Raw genomic sequence first — 18,203 nt, forward strand, 5'->3', positions numbered from 1 at the left:
TTCGATATATGCATGTTGTTATATTGTTGTAATGCCTTGCTTATGTTGCATTTAGTGGGATAGCCGCGTGATCCTACCAGTACACTATGGTTGTGTAATGATACTGCACTTGCTCTTTCTTTGTTGAGTACAGGACATCTTCAGGTGGCTATTGACAGACCTCGTCTAGAAGATCAGTGATCACTTCGAATTCAAGGGTGAGCTAGTTCTTCCGGGCTGCCATGAGTTCTCTTTCCATCTAGGTCCACATACCAGACTTAGAATTGTTCTAGTTAGTATTAGTTCATTACTTTGGGGTTGTAGCCCTTCTTGTTTAAACTTTTGGTTCATTGTTTGTTCTTTTGGTACATCAACTTTCAGGTTCTATGTTATTTCTTCCGCATTGTTTAGTTCTTTGTTAGACTTTTGTTGGAGTTTATGGGAACTCCCTATTTCTTTCTTAGTATTTAACTTGCTTCCATAACTTAAATGTCTTAGTTTTTAAGATTAGTTGTTTTTTTTGGATTGTAGTAATGCTTCTCCCACAAGAGAGTTAGGGTGGGTCCCAATCACGATGGTCAGAGTCATGACAGAACATCCCCATATACAAGAAAATTGTAAACCTCAATCAAAGAACGAAACATTTTGTTTGTCTGCAAATGATGGTAGACCTGTTTCCTAACAATTATTAAATATTTATATTGTCACAATCTCATGAAAGGAAACTTATGTAGTAAACTTTTTAGGTAGGAAAACATTTATATTATTCAAAAGGGAACTTATGTAATCGATATTTGAACCACATGGACGAGAAGTATTCTTGATGATCCAGTTTTTTCTTCTCTGTTCAAATGTATAAGTATGCACGTAATGAATATTTTTGGGTATCTTCTCATTCTGCATCCAAAACAAGTTGTATTTATGTAATAAAAAAATATCCAAAATCTATTCTCAGAAGGTAATTATTTGAATTAAGTGGGGAGCATAAATATTTCGTACATCAAGTGGTACACACAAGATATTTGAGTATCAATATCTTATATTCTAAGGAATCATAGTTTGGCCTGCACAATACGATGGAATCTATTTCTTCTCAATATGTCTAACTGTTTGTGTGGTTTATTTTATTTTCATTTTTCCCATTTGAACATCTTTTGTGTATGGAAAAAAATGACTAACTTCTATTTCTACCTATATTGCTAGGCCAGACCTTATGTATAAATTTTAATCAAATTTTGTAGCCAGAACAATGATGGTTGTTCTTATGTATCTTTAAAGATTTACTAAATAATTGGATGTGACATGAAAACAAACATCCTAAATTAGAATTTCATTTCTAAAAAAATATTATTTTTTTGGAAAATTCATTTTGGAAGCTTCTCTTTCAAAGAAAATTGTTTAAAGTAATCGCAACCTCTAGACTTATCACAAATCAAATTTATTTCCACCATAAGAATGTTATTTCTCTTTCCATTTGGTCAAACCTATGATGATTAACCTCCTCCCATATTTGTTTTATTGAAACTTATCATTGATGCTAAGTATTTTCAAACAATGTTTCAGAGTTTTCTTTAAATGAGTGAATGATTATCTATTAAAGCTTTGTGTATACCATAGAGTCATGTTAATCAAAGTTAGTCGGGCCAAGGATTCATTTGGAGCCAGCAATGGTCTCTGAGGGCCAGTCAAGTCCAGGATGTAGGATCGGGGAATGACATGAACAGAACAAGTGAACAATTTCTTTTCATTTAGGCTCAAAATTATGGAACAATGAATTATTTAATCAATTTGGACAATCTTATAAGTCGAGTGGTCTAAATTCAAAAATAGTCTATGATCCTTTTCTAATCCACTAGCTTACAATCAACACAACATGAATCAAGACAAGTTTAACATACATCAAAAAATAATTAATGATCCATAAAATGCTCACATCCACATGGCACAGAACTTCACTATAAATTCCTGACTATCAAGTTTTATGCATACATATTAAGAATAGTTGTCACATTCATATTCATACATTGTCATACATAGATCCTCAACCATCATTAAAATCAAAGTTACGTTGATGTCAAACAAAATATAACATATATTGTCACTCTTTAGTGTTGCTCCTATTTTTTCATTCTTATAGAGACACGTCTCTACAACACTTATAATACTAGGAGTAGTGTATCTCAGTGATGCCCTAGGCTTCAGAGTCTGTAAATGGTGCTGACGCTTTTGTATCTCCCGAAACATGAATAGTGGTAGCGGTAGCGGCTGGCGCACTAAATGAGACCTCAAGAATCCCCTCAAAAGCTAGTGGTGTAGCAGTTAGAGTTTGAGACTCCATCACAACATCAACTCCGCTAATAAGTCCTACCCCTGCTTGCATTGAGCTGGATGAAGCTTCACTCATACTAGCTCTCAACAAAAATAACCTCAGCTGCTCATCAACCCCAGACCTCCTCTGAGCTTCCAATATGTCTTTGTGCAAATTCAGTAAGTCAATAGCCGACTCCTTCTTCTCCAATTCCACAATATCTGGAACTGAAACTTTCTTTGTTGGCCTCTCTTTTATATGTACGAGCTCAAAATCCCAAAGGTAAAAAAAGGATTGTACTGGAGTCCTTAATGCAGAATCTATTGAGTCCATATGTGCTGTTTCATTTCTCAAGTTTATTTGTTGAAATCCATATAAATCTTCGTTTTCTCTTTTTCGCTTTTTCTCTGGCCATAACATTTTTACAAAATTATAAGAATCATTTAGGGAAAGGACAATGAACTAGAAAACGACAATGATAATACCATTATATAGAGAAACTATATGTATCATTGTGACTTCCTTAACTTTTCTTACCAATATTTGAAGGGATGCCACGTTCAAATAGGTAGTGAACGTCTCGCCGATTTTTTATGTAAACCCCCTTGCAAGATTCAGTACATGTTCCAACTACATAATGTTTGATCAACTTGTTAACTCGAATATGTGGTTTATGTCTCGGTCTCACCTGCAAATTAAACTCGTTTAACGAACATGCATACATAGAGTCAATCTCATTAATTATTCTAATATAATTTTATTGAGCTAACCTGCAATGTTTCTTTAGATTTGCTTAATCTCCTCTTTGTTTCACGAACATCCCCATACACAACAAAATTGTAAACCTCAATCAAAGAACGAAACTTTTTGTTTGTCTCGATATGATAGTAGACCTGTTTGCCAACAATTATTAAATATTTATTTTGTCACAATCTCATATAAGGAAACTTATGTAATAAATTTTTTTGGCAGGAAAACAGGTATATTATTAAAAAGGGAACTTACGTAATCGCTAATTGAACCACATGGACGAGAAGTATTCTTGATGATCCAGTTTTGTCTTCTCTTTTCAAATGTATAAGTATGCACGTAATGCATATTTTTGGGAATCATCTCATTCTGCAGCCAAAACAAGTTGTATTTATGGAATAAAAAATTATCCAAAATTTATTCGCAAAAGGTAATTATTTTAATTAAGTGGGGAGCATCAATATTTTGTACATAAAGTGGTACACACAAGATATTGGAATATCAATATTTTATATTCTAAAGGATCGTGGTTTGGCAATCACAATACGATGGAATGTATTTCTTCTCAATAGGTGTAACTGTTTGTGTGATTTTTTTTGTTTTCGTTTTTCCCATTTGAACCTCGTTTATTTATGGAAAAAAATTACTAACTTCTACTTCTACCTATATTGCTAGGCCAGACCTTATGTATAAATTTTAGTCAAATTGTGTAGCAAGATCAATGATGGTTGTAGTTATGTATCTTTAAAGATTCACTAAAAAATTGGATGTGAGATAAAAACTTATATCCTAAATCGGAATTTCATTTCTAAAAAAATAATTTTTTTTCGGAAAATCAATTTTGAAGGCTTCTCTTTCAAAGGAAATTGTTTAAAGTAATCGCAACCTCTAGATTTATCACGAATTAAATTTATTTCCACCATAGAAATGTTATTTGTCTTTCCATTTGTTCAAACCTAAGATGATTAACCTTCTCCATGAAAAAATCATGAAAAACTTAGATCCATCTAACTAGTACTTGTAATTAATTTCCAAACTAGAAAACTTCTATGTTCTTCATTACACTGGTACATGAAATGGCTCTATGAAAATATTATTAACATATTTATTAATTTTAATCAAAAAAAATTATATACATTTTTTAGAGGGATGAAATAAGAGAAGATCACTTGACTTAGTTTGGTCATATCATAGGTTGTTTTATATATTGATGAGTCAATCCATTAGTTTTTGAAACTATGGTAAGGGGAGGTGATAAATCTTATATGGAAGAAAGTTTTCTCAAAAGACTTATCATTTCTTAGCATGAATTTCACAAATTTCATACATTCACCAATATCGCCTTACTCCATCTATTACCATTATCATTGCCAACCATTATAAAACACCGCCATCAACAACTCACAACTACTATCCTCAACCATCACCACTATCAATCACTACAATCAATCAACACTAACAATAGCTACTACTTATAATTATTATTGACATCAATTAGCAAATCATAGAACTATCAACCACCACCGAACTACTTTCATTAACTTTTAATACAACCTTTACAAATATGTCAACTATCAGCACACCATTATTAGTCTAACATATATTTTCAATTGACATTCATAACCACCACCAATATCCATCACACACCATATTATTTTTTTTGAATTATTTTATAGATGTAGTATGTTTTCATTAATTTTTAGGAAAAATTGCTTAAATGACATCTATATTATGATTAAATTTGTTGTAACACACTCATACTATACGGAAGGTCCTATGACTCGCTTGGATATTTTTGTTAAAATAATTTTTGACATTTATCGGGTGAGCTGAACAGTAAAATCATTTTTTTCTTATTTTGTTTGTACAAACATAATGATCAACCGGAAAAACACTGGTTTTTTATCATTATTATTATCATTGACACTTGTTTTTTCCTAGAAAAAACCAATTGAATCTTTTGAAATTTATTCTATTAAACATATATTCTTCCATAGTCGAGTTTTTGCTAATAAAAGTTTAAAAAGTTGTTCTTTTAGCCATTTTTTCTAAGTCTTATATTTAATAATTTATTTAAAAGAGATTTTTTTTTTATAATCAGATGTACAATAATAAGCAGTCTTATTATTTAGTATTTTCATCTTAATATTTAAAAGTATATTCAAAGATTCATGTACATCTTATTATTCAAATATGCATTCAAATTTTAACTTATAGAATTTCTCTTTATTTCATAACACAATTAACATTAAAAAATATGTTCAAGAACCCATCAAAAAAAAAAATTTACATCACTTAAAATGAAATAAATTAAACAAATTGTAAGTGGAAAAACTTTTCAAAATCTTACCTCGAAAACATCGGTTTTTACTTCATCAAGTGCGGTAAGAGATATTGGAACTTCCACTAGTATTGCATCCTCATCATCGTCAATTTTGTGTTGCTTCTAGCAGAAAATATGAAAAAAAAATCATACGATCTTATGTAAAATGAAAATTAATGTGCTAGAATACCCGGAAAAAAAGAAGATGAATGTCCATCAATCATATGCATTCTGTTACAATATTAATGATGGTTGTGGTCACGTATCACGTAAGCTTCACTAAATTTATTTTAGAGGATATACACAACCTCTAGGTCTATCACAAATTAAATTAAGTTCCACCATACCAATAATAGTTTATAATTTGGCCAAACCTAAGATGACCGATCTTCTCCTTTCTTACCTAGATTTACCAGAACTTGCATTCTGAAATAGAAAAATTCATCTTATTCATTGCATTGGTATGTGAAATGGTGCTATCTAGTTATTATTACTAAAAATGTCCTCCTTGGCCAAATATATTATATATATATTTTTTAAAGAAGGATAAAATAAGAGAAGATTGTTTGAGATGGATTGTCTATGTCATAGGTTGTTTTATAAATGTATCGGTCCATTAGTTTAAATTTATAATGGCACGAACTGATTCATCATGCTCAAACATGGGCCGATCTCTTGTTAGGGATGTTTTGTAGATAAATAAATTTCCACAAATGGAATGAAAAGTGGGTCTACGTTAATATGGAAGAAAGATGGCTCAAAGAACTTACCAAATTATTCACACATGAACAATGAAGTACATTAACATATCTATTCAAAGATTTCTTAAAATATAATAGTTCACCAAATCTATTTATTCACCTCTATCGTCACACCCCTTCATTATCAATTTTCGTCATCATTGATCATCATTATAAACTGCAACAATCAACTACCCACAACCATTATTCTTAATGACCACCACTACCAATCACTACAATCAATCAACACCCCCACCAGCCACTATTTACAATTATTATTTACACCGATCACCATCATAACAAAAATCAATGAACAGTAGCAACAATCATAGACATAATTCACAACTATATGTTGTCAATCATCATCATCAATCGCCACAACTATTAGTTATCACTATTTTCTAACTATCAACTTCAACCACTACCACTATAAGTAGCTACATTTCTAAATGACCACCACTATCAATAGCTACAATCAATTCACACAATCAACAACCAATATTTATAATTATTATTTACACCAATCATCATTATAAGAAAAATCGGCAATCAATATCGACAACTACAATCATTATTCACATCTATATATTGTAACTCATCTTTATCAATCACCATAACTATTAGTTATATGTATGGTTCAACTATCTACCGCCACAAATATACTACCATCAACTTCCACCACCACCGGTATCAATAGCTACTATCCACAACACCATTAATAGTGAATAAATCTTCTTCGATTGGCATCCACCACCACTAATGCTAAACATCACAACCATCAATCATCATTTTTAAAAAAATAAAAATTTATTGATGTTATATTAATTTTATTTTAGTTTTATAATTTTCTTGATAAATGGTTGAAATGACACATTTAGTATGATTGAATTCACTGTAATACACTCATAATTTGCAAGTCCTATGAGCCTTTATCTGGTGAGGGAAATAAAAAGTCAACTCTTTGTTATGTTATTTGTACATGCATGTTGATTTAAAGGTAAAAACAAAGAAGTTTGATCATTATCACTCATTTACACTCTTCGAACCAGTGGTTTCAAAACTGTTTTTGCTGTGACTCATGAGGTGAGTCTTAGGGTTGAGGGGTCTTAGAATTTGGGGCGTAAGCTCCGAGAATAAAAATGTAAGTCCTAGACATAAAAATTTATGCCCTGGGCATTAATTTTTAAATTTTATTAGAATTTCATTTGGTTTAAGTCATAGTTTTTGTTATTAGTGTAATGATATTTCCCAAATAATAATTATAATACTTTTTTATTCATTATTGGTTATTAATACATTTCTTAAATAAAAATCATAATATTGTTTTCTATATATTATATATTATTTATAAAAAATTATTTGTAGAATCATTGAAAGTTTTTCTTTTACTTATTTTCTTTATAATAAAATTATAACATTGAATATACATGATAGTGCGGCCCATAAATCTCTGCGACTAACGCCTTGTGTCTCGGAGCTTATGCCTCGCCACTAACCACATTAAATGCTTTGCCTCACGCCCCCATCTTTTAGAAAATTGCTCCCAACAAAGTAAAAATACTAATCCTTCCTTCACACTTATATTGAAATTTAATCTCATAAATCATTATATTCTTTCATAATCGAATTTCGGCTTGTGTCACAATAGATAAATGTCAAAATGATGCTTTTTAAAAAATATTCAAGGGGCTGCTAGGTCCTCCATAAAGTATGAGTGTGTTACTGCAAATTAGGTCATGGTTTAGTATCATTTATCAATTTTTCCTATACTTTATATTTATTACATTTTCAATCAAAGAAACTTTTTACATATTCATTTGTTCGATAATAAGTATTCTTATAACTTCGTGTTCAAATTTTAATGTGTCATCGTAATATTGAGTAGTCTATTAAGAGATTTTAAATGCACATCTTATCATTCATATGTACATTCATATTTAGACGTCTTATATATAATCTTAAAACAAATATGAGGCCTATTTTTTTTTACTTTTATTCTATTTTTAAAATTAAAAACTCTCTTCATACATTATAACCATTAATTCTATAATAGTAAATAATATCTTATCGACAAAATTTATCTTGAATGACCTATCATTTTTGGCATTAATATAAGACTTAACTAAAAAAAAGGAAAATTAACATAAGAAGTTGTTCAATACAGCACCTTATAATCAGAGGAACTTTAAAAAAGCTTACCTCAATAACATCAACTTTTGATTCTTGGGATCTGATAAAGGATATGGGAACTTCCATTAATGATGCATCTTCATCACCATCCACTTTGTACTGCTTTTTCATATTCAAGTAGCAAATATGAAAAGAAAATTGATTAGATCTTTTGTTAATTAAATACTTGTATGAAGTGATGAAGAAGGTTTCCAAGTGGATGTAAATTGGCCAATCCACGGATTGTCGGTCAGTTCATCGGTTGGCCCCAATAGCTTTTAAGTCAGGGGTCGTTTGGTCTTTTCCTTATGCATTGGACCCCTAAACTATGTCGTTTAACCCCTAAACTACGTAGTTTAAGTCAGTTTTAGCCTAGTAAATAAATTAGAGCCTACCCTAGTCAACTCATTCTCCAAAATATCATCAAGTTGAACAAAAAGAAGGAGAAAGAGTCGACCAAGCCCTAGTCCAAGAACGTAGCGGATTTTCATCAGTTTTAGCCCCAAAATCGATAGATTTCTCATTTGAATTTGTCACCAGGTATGTGGGATTTCACTAATGGGTTCCTTCCACCCATTAGGTCCGTAGAATTCCGTAAGATTCTTGATTCCCACCATATTATCTTGACCTAGGGTTTCTAAAATTTTAGAATTTAGTTATTTTAATGTTCCTTATCAGATTATCATGTAGCAACATTGTTTTTGCCCAAATTCATGCATAAACTCTGAACCCTAGTTATGTAGTTCTTTTAGTTCATGAATTACATTAGCTACGACAGATAAACAGATATACATGTCTTAGTTTTCGAATGTTTCATTATCACTATATTAATGTTGCATTTTTCAGTAAGTATGTCAATATTTTGAGCTATCCAGTATTGCAGAAATTCAGTCATAATGTGTTAATTAAATAATCAATTGTGAGTAGGCTTTATACCGAGTGGACTACGGTCAGTCATCCTCAAGTCCCAGAACTACGTGCCTCTGTAGGTTATAAGTCCCCTCTGTGGGGATCAGTTTAGTGATCACGCCAGTTATATTTTTATACCTCTGGTAGGGTAAATTGGGTCCTCTTGATGGGTCATATACATCGGACTCAACATTTAGCTCATGTGGTTTTATGTCGATTATTACTAGCTACCACAGTCAGATTCTAGTGTATTGACCAGGTTATTAGTTACAGTTCAGTATTCCGTTTCAGCATGTATAAACTTGGTCATTGCATTTAGTTAGGTCATGTTCAGTACTTTCAGTATAGCATCATGCTCATCTTATATCAATGCGTAGTTACATGCTTTGTTCAGTTATGTATGTTGTTCAGCCTTATTTTATACTGCATGCTCAGTACCTTTCAAGAATTGACGTATACTCTGCGCTACATCTTCTCGGGATGTAGGTTTAGGTCCTCAACATTCAGATCATGCATAGATCAGTTCCCGATATCCAGTTCAGCAGCATCAGTGGTGAGTCTTCATTCTTCGAGGACAATTGACATGATTTTCTTTTTACTTTCAGTCATTAGTTTCAGTTTTTACTAGATTTAGTTGGGGCATGTCCCAGTATCTTTAGTCAGTTAGAGGCTTTATTTCAGAAATAGTTAAATTCAATTTTTAGCTTTGGAGTTTGATATTTCAGTTGTCATTAAACTCGTAGTTCTTTTATTCAGATATTAATGGGCTTTCCCCATCGTTTCATTTTATGATATGTTTCTAGCTTCCGCACAGTATATTTATTTCAGTAAATCTTTAAGTATGCTTATGATATGCCAACAGGGTTAGCTTAGGGTCACTCGTGATCCTAGGTCATGTGTCCGCATCGTGGGGTAGGTTCGGGGAGTGACACAATCATTCCACTCAACCAAGAAAATATCACAGGATTGGTACCCTGATCCACCACTAGGGATCCACCCACAAATGTGAAAACACACGTGATCATAGCTAGTGAAACATATTCACCACCGTGTGCAAAATGAAATAGATGATCGTATAATTTTTTTACAGAATAACACAAAAGATTTTCCTCCGAAGAGTCAATACCAGTCATTTCCATTGAGTTGACTCCACATACTCTTCACACCATTTCCACTTAAGTCCACACTCTCAATACTAACACCTATCATGACCACTCCGACCGTTTACCTTACACTAAGCCAACTTTTTTAAATGAAACTTTTCTTAGGTACTTTAACAATCAAAAGTAATAAACTTTACAACTCAAACCAGGTGTAAGTCCTTTCACATGCTCAATACCTGATACAATTTCTCATTTCTAACCTTACAATTTTGTACCTTGATAAAATATATCACCACGAATATAGACTTACAATGAAAAATTTGAATTGTAAATTACATTAGCTTATAACTTGAAGATTTTTTATGAATTCATGGATCTTCGATTATCATTGATCGCCTCTCCATCAATCTTACAATATCTTTCACTGAAAATTCAATCGTACTCATTACTAAACCCAAGCAAAACAATAGCACTTATCATCACACTCGAGCTAATGTCTGTACACTCCATTCTCAAGTCTTTTTCCAATAGCTTTTAACCAATCTGATAGACCCTTGACACTATTACCATAGCCACAGCAAAATGAATGAATTTATGCATCTCTGAATCCAATTCTCCACCCCTCTGAAGATACCTCTTTAGCCTTTCGAATCAAATAAAATATTCTTACTCTCACCTCTCTCTAAGGGATATACTACATCCCGCTATTTTTCTGAATTATGACTCTAGCTCTTTTAAATTCTATTTGAGTGGTGTTCCACTATCTCTTAAAACCTTCCATACAACCACATTACGCACCAAATATTAGGAAACCGCAACCTTAGATACTCGCGAGTCGTAATTACTATCCAAAATTTGCTTAACCACAATCTTATTATATAGTTGCATCCCATCACAATTCATCATGATCTCTCATTACCATTTTGCTTAGTCAGCCCTGACTATCACTACGAAGTCAACTTTTTCATCAACATGACACCTCAAACTCATGTATACTCATCAAATTCAAAGGGCTAACCTAATTTTTATACGCACTTTCTTACTAAAATCTTCAATTTCCTTCACTCAAGTATACTCAATGGGACTTTCCTTATCCATAAGCTTGTCATTCCGGTATCAATCCACTTCTTTATGGCCTAAGATAAAATCACTAGTTCTCATACTACCATCATTTTCATAACAAACAAGACAGAAGTACCCCCCACAAGGAAGCACTACGACAGATGAAACCTTTAATCAAGAAGCTCTTGGATTTGAGCCTTAAGTTCTCTCAATTCTACAAGGGTCATGCGATAAAGGCATGATGGACATGGGGCGGGTACCAGGTTCCAAATCAATACGAAAATCTATATCTCTATCCGGAGGCATACCAGGCAAATCAGTAGGAAACAGTTCTCTAAAGTCTGACACCACATGAATAGACTCAATAGACGGAGACTCAACCTCAACATCCCGAATATGAGCCAAATATGCCAAACACCCTTGCCCCACCAGTTTCCTAGCCCGAATGAAGGATATGAACTTAGTTGTCTTGGGTGTATACATTCCTTCCCACTCTAACTTTTCCCTACCCGGGATCTCTAGAGTCATAGACTTAGTATTACAATTTAACACAACATAATAGGGGGACAGCCAAGTCATGCCTAAGAATATATCAAAGTCAGTCATATCCAAAATAACCAGATCAACCCAAGTTTGGAAACCCATAAACATAACAGAACAAGCACGAGAAACATGGGTGACTATGACAGACTCTCCAACAGGAGTAAAAATAAGGATTGGGGCATAAGTACATAACAAACCGCATCGTATCCCAAGGTAAACTTAATTGACACATATGAAAAAGTAGATCCCGGATAAAATAACACATTAGCCATCCAGTCACAAACAAGAATAGTACATGTGATCACTACATCAGATGTCTCCACCTCGGTCTTGCCCGGAAAGTCATAAAACTGAGCCATCTCATCTTAACGGACAACCTCCTTGCCTAGTTGCACTGATCCTGTTCTTGCCTTACCACTACCCTAACCTCCACGACCTCACTGATTTCCTCCTCATCCGCCCTGTGAACGTCCTCTACCATTATTACTAATGCCCGTGAGTATCACTGCTCTAGTCTGCTGCTGCACAGGATACAACATACGCGGTTGAGGAGAATCCCTCCTCATGTTCCCAGGTTCCCCACAATTATAGCAAGTACGATCAAAAGACGGTCTGTTGCTAGCCAAAGACGTGGCTCCTTGGCTATCCTGAATAAAATTCTACTATAGAGTTCCCGAGTAACTAACTGTAAAGGCGGGCATGGTGGACTGAATTGGTTGGGCTGCAAGCGTCGGCCTACCTGAACCTCTAGAGTAAGAACCCTAAAAGTTACTTGTGCTCTTGGCTTTCTTAGACAAATCCTTAGCTTGCCTATCACGTCTAACTCCTTCTACTTTCTTCACAAAGTTGATCACCTCATTGAAGATTTTTCCTGCAGAAGTCATGTGAACACACAATACTTGAAGTTCGGGGTTCAATCCTTTGACAAATAGTCAAATCCTCTCCTCCTCTGTAGTCACCAATTGTGTAGCATACCTAGACAAGGCATGTAACTTAGCCTCATAAGTAGCTACAGTCATACACCCCTGCTCTAAATCCATGAACTCATCCTTCTTGCGATCTCTCAAAGTTTGGGGTACATACTTTTCCAAAAATAGAGCATGAAACTGTGTCCAAGTGAGTGGGGTAAAGCTGACAATCTGCATTCCACATAAGCTCTCCACCACTGCTAAGCCTCACCCTAAATCTGGAAAGTCACAAGCTCTACTCCATGCTAATGGACAATAGCCAACTTATGCAGCCTCTCATAATAATCCAAGATGAACTCATAGGCATCCTCACTCTCAACCATGGAACACATGCATCTTCAATTTCAGAAACTTAGTCAACATTTCATGCTCATTACCAGTCATCACCTGACCCAATAGGGGACGAAAAAAGGCAACAGTGCCTACGTCTCCATCAACCTTGGGAACGATGACAACAATAACGGGGTTGGCGTGAGTTTGATTTGCTTGAACTATGGGAAGAACTCCAGGACCAACCAATCCATTCACGAAAGTCATAATCTGTTGAGCTAACACTATGTTTAAGGGAGGAGTACATGTAGTCTCAGCCGGTACCTCTTTCTCTTGTCCAACATCCTCCTTATTCTCGATATCAGAGCCCTAGGTTCGTTGATCTCAGTGTACCAAAATGAGTCTAGTAGAGTTTTGCAGAACGGTACGGAGACGTTTGTACTTTTCTTCGAGAGACTATAGGACTTTAGGAAATCTCTCTATTTTCTCTTGTTTCCTTTCATGCTATAACTTGATTCCAATTGGTATATGGTGATCCAAATTGGTATCTAATCTCCTTCACTCTTATGTCCACGGATGGTTAACACTCTCTTTAACGACTTTAGGACCGTAGCTCCAATTAATGAGCCAGCTAAGGAGTCTGTAGCAAGAGGCTACGGTCGAGGCAAGGGTAGAGGAAAAGCAAGGGGTAGAGGCCGAGGAAGAGTAGTGCCCGCTAGGGGTGGAGCTCCGGTTGAGAATGCTCCCAAAAATGAGGTTCCTCATGTGCATCACGAAGAGGTAGAGGAGAATGTAGAGGTCTTGAATGAGAAAGATGTTGAACTGTGGAAGAACTCCAAGACCAACCAATCCTTTAGGAAAGTCATAATCTGTTGAGCTAACACTAGGTCTAAGGGAGGAATACATGTAGTCTCAACCTCTACCTCTTCCTCTTATCCAACATCCTCCTTATTCTCAACCCCTACAAAGACAACCCAACCTCAATCCAATAAAAATGAAAGAAAAAAATGGAGATATAATAAAACAGAACAAGACAAAGGCGGAAATCTTATTCATTCTATACAATACTCTAAAATCTAGCTTTCACGTGTACAAGTCACTAATGAAAATACTGAATTCAAAAGATAAATACAAGTCTCAATCTTTTTTATCAAGTAGAACAAAGCCTTAACGAAAAGGAAAAGAGGGTCTGCCAGATGAAAAGAAGCTACCTCTCAGATCCTTCAATGAGCCTCCACTGATACGAGAAGAAGAAGAAAAAAAATATCACGCGAGTCTGGGCTCGGAACCTACACAAGTGTACAAGCAAAGGGTGAGTACCAACAACACGGTACCCAGCAAGAAACCTACTAAACAAAGTAACTAGCTAGAAAAGAATACCCCTGAATTTCCAATCAAACCTCCTCATGCTACAACCTGCACATAAATCAACCCAACATAGCCATCTTGAATGCATGGCTCACGAGGCCAATATTCACAGTCTGATAGCCACAATTCAATAATAAAACTAATCAAATAGTTCAAACTCAAAGTCAAGTACTTAAATTACACATAAAAGTTCATTAATCTCAAGTATCAAGCAAGTCACACATAAGCATCAAGGTATAAAGTCACATAATCAATTCACTAGCCAGAATCATTTCTCATCGGCATAATATCACTTGCCAGCAATGACCTCGGCATAATAACACTCACTGGATATGACTTCAGCCTAATCGTACTTGTCGGTAAAGACCTACGCATAACAACACACACCGATAAAGAGCTCGACATCATAACATTCACTGGCAAAGACCTCGGCATCACAACATTCACCCGGCAAAGACCTCGGCATCACAACATTCACCCGGCAAAGACCTCAACATCATAAATCATTACGTGTATCATTACAGTGTTCATAATAAATACACACAAGCAATATCACACCACATAGAAGAGACAATAAATTGTACAATTCAAGTCCACATCCATGTTTTCAAGCATTTCATCAATCAATCAATAAGGGCACAATAAGGTAATTGACATCATCATGATCATCACGTAACCTTTTTCATTCCAATCCCTTTTTATTCATTTAGATGTAACAAGTGGACAATTTAAACCATCACCTCATCCGTATTACTCTCAATCACAAGCAACAAAGGAAGTATACAAATTCAACTAGAATACAAGACTTAGGAACTCACTTGCCTTAATTCAAAGAAAAACCACTCCAAAAGTTGAGCCTTCCACTTCCAAATGACTTTTAAAGCTAAACAATCCAAAATAAACAAGTAATCACAATCACCCATCGGAAACAACACTTCCCACAATGATTATATTGAGAAATGGGTCAAACAACTCAAAATACAATATTAAAATGGAGGTTTGAATCTAGAAAACAATACTTGAAAACATTACTCAAGGCTTTAGGAACTCATTAGGGAAAATAATTTTGAAAATGGGCTTAAAATCAGTTCATAAAGTCACTTTTACTTCAAAACTTAAGTTCATGAAGAACCCTCAATATACCAACCCAAAATCTTGATTCAAACTCATAAATTCAATAATAATGGGTAATTAAAGATTTATAGTTAAAAATCATTACACAAAATATTTCTCTCGAAAATCTAGTGAAAATTGCCTCCCCAAAGCTCCTTAAACTCAAAAATGGTGAAATGGGATCGAAACCCCATTTTTGGAAAACATTCTGCCCAGGTCTCATTTGCTTATCGTGATTGCGACCCAAAGTGACACTATCACGATGAGTAAGGTCATTCAACTCATCAAAGTTAACCATCATGATCACAAATCTCATCTTTTAACCTAAATTCAAAAATCAAATTTTCAAACTCAATCGTAAAAGACTCGGGGTCAATATTGGGAGGGGTAAAATGGTAAATTTATGGAACTTTCTAAAAATTACTGATCAGGTCATTACAAAGAGAAGCTAGGAAACAAGTCTAGCGGTGAGGGGAAATAGGCAAATGAGTGAGTAGATAATACAGATGGGAGGAAGATTGAGGTGTCTGCTTACTAGGGCTGCATGACATGGATCAAATGTGATTTGGAAATAGTTAATAAAACAAAACATTGTAATTTATTGAGGTAATTCATGATTTTTGGAGTACTCCAGATATTAATTGACATCTACTTTCTATTTCTGCATTATCAAGCACTTGCTTTGTAAATTCATAGATGGAGTCAATTCGATCGGGGAGTTTATTAGATTACATAGGAACTATTTAGTTATGGATTAGTCAGGGAATACTGACAAATTTCGTAGCTAATTTCATATTTTCTAGTATAAAAAGGATGTCATATTTAATACTCAGCAAATAATAGAGCTAATAGAAGTATATTTTCTATGTTCATGAGTTGATGTCCAAATTCACATAAAGAAAGACTGATTCTTTTCCTATTTTATTTCTTCCAACAACATGATATAACATGTATTTTAGTTGATCAAATTCTATGCACGGATAGCCGACCTGCTAATAGACATTGTGGGAGAATACTCAGTACTATCATTGCTAAGTCGGGGTTTTCGACTCATTTGGAGCCTAATATTCATAGTTTTATTGTCCTCAATGCCTACTTTATGCTCTAAACTGATGTTAAAGTGTTGATTTGCAACAATGAAGTCAAAAGAGCAAGGCAAGGACATTACCAAGAAAAAAAAAAAAGCGAAAAAGATGAAGAAGTTGAAGAAGAGAAGAGTTGATGATCACCAAGACCACTCGATAAACCGCCAAATGGTCCTTTAGCTCGCCAAATGATTTAGAAAGCCAGCCTTGGGAAAAATCCAACTAAGCGATTAAAGGTGAAACCCGACAAAGCACTGAATGGATTGGTGATGGAAAATCTGATCACCGAAGGTTACAATGAGGAAGTGATAAAAGGGCAGGTAGAAATGGTGATGGAAAAGCATACTCAGCACATCGCCGAGTTGGTTGGCGATGGGCGACTGACTCCGCCGATCTGTCTTGAAGCTAAAAATTTGGAAGAGTATAAATGTGATTTTAAAAAGTTTTTTGGGGAGTGCTTCCAGTTCCGAAAGTTCCTACACATTTTAACTCTGAGTTTTTTTATCCAAACAAAGTTCTTAGTAGTTTTTGAGTAGTGTTTTGATTGACTTGTTTCCAAGCATTATGAAGACTTGATAATTGTTACCCAACTAATAGAGAACATAGTTGGTAATATTTTATTGCTTTTTATGATGTGTGGCTAAAACCCCAATTCTTGGGGGTGTAATTATCAAATTAAATGTTCTAATTAGCTTATTGGTGTTAGTATTTACTGATTTCAATGTTGATTTGAAGTGGGTTTGATTAATAGTTGTATTTAATTTATGAATTGTAGTTGCAAATGCAGTTCTAGTTTAGCATTTTATGCCTGCTTGAAAAAGAGATTTTAGAATTAAAACTATCAATTGATGATTGTAGTGATTGGGTTATTGTTGGTTCAGCTTAAAAAAGTGAATCTAAATTTGATCCTACCAATCTAGATCTAGAGAGTAGGTTAATTAAGTTATTAGGTTGTTCATAGTGTTATGCTTGTCGAGGTTCAAGAAAACTTTCTTGATTCGTGGTAGTTGATTGAGAGATGGCTATTACATCTAAAGCCTAGCCTACTCACTAAGATTCAGCGTGTTTTAGTATATCTTAATCACCCATTTAGCAAAATTAACATTTAATCGATCCCATCCCCAAGGATCCCTCTCTACTTGATTGCTACCTTGTTTTGTAGTTGTTAATTGCTCACTCTAAAGCCCCAATCTGACATTATTTGTCAACCCCTAAAATTTACTCTAAAGTATTTCGATAATGTTTACTTCTACAAACGACTAGAACACATTGTTTAATTCATAATTGGATTCTCTTATATATCACTCCCTGTGGGATCGACCCCAACTCTTCTTTGGGTTTATACTTAATTGCGACTACCTACACTTAGAATTGCATAAAGTGTAGTTGAACGTTATTAAAAATGGTGTCACTGACGGAGAGTGGTGTTTAGAATTCTCTTGGTGAAGTTTAGTTTGATCTAATTATGTTGTAGTTGAATCAAATTACTTTTGTTTGTCGTTGGTTGCCTTGG

General features: G+C 34.3%; 1 protein-coding gene across 1 annotated transcript; it reads right to left on the reverse strand.

Annotated features, from left to right (window-relative positions):
* Nucleotides 1–2,170: 2,170 nt before the first annotated feature.
* Nucleotides 2,171–13,391, reverse strand: LOC125829992 (uncharacterized). Its single transcript, XM_049509220.1, has 9 exons — nt 13,242–13,391; nt 12,862–12,992; nt 8,309–8,438; nt 7,002–7,019; nt 5,388–5,483; nt 3,293–3,406; nt 3,058–3,180; nt 2,825–2,975; nt 2,171–2,694 (listed from the first exon to the last, which is right to left on the reverse strand). The coding sequence occupies exons 1-9, from the start codon at nt 13,389–13,391 to the stop codon at nt 2,171–2,173; spliced, it is 1,437 nt and encodes a 478-aa protein (XP_049365177.1).
* Nucleotides 13,392–18,203: the final 4,812 nt, after the last annotated feature.

The sequence above is a fragment of the Solanum verrucosum genome, unplaced genomic scaffold (assembly GCF_900185275.1).
Source record: "Solanum verrucosum unplaced genomic scaffold, falcon-dt-bn FXZP01000054.1, whole genome shotgun sequence".
NCBI lineage: Eukaryota > Viridiplantae > Streptophyta > Magnoliopsida > Solanales > Solanaceae > Solanum > Solanum verrucosum.

Excerpts from the sequence above, each read along its gene's own strand:
- LOC125829992 (XM_049509220.1), bottom strand. The coding sequence starts at position 13,391 with ATGACTTTCGTGAATGGATTGGTTGGTCCTGGAGTTCTTCCCATAGTT. Across the intron at positions 12,993-13,241 it reads TTCGTCCCCTATTGGGTCAG|TTTCATGCTCTATTTTTGGA; the intron begins GTGATGACTGGT and ends ACTTGGACACAG. Across the intron at positions 3,407-5,387 it reads TAAAAACCGATGTTTTCGAG|AATGAGATGATTCCCAAAAA; the intron begins GTAAGATTTTGA and ends TTTTGGCTGCAG.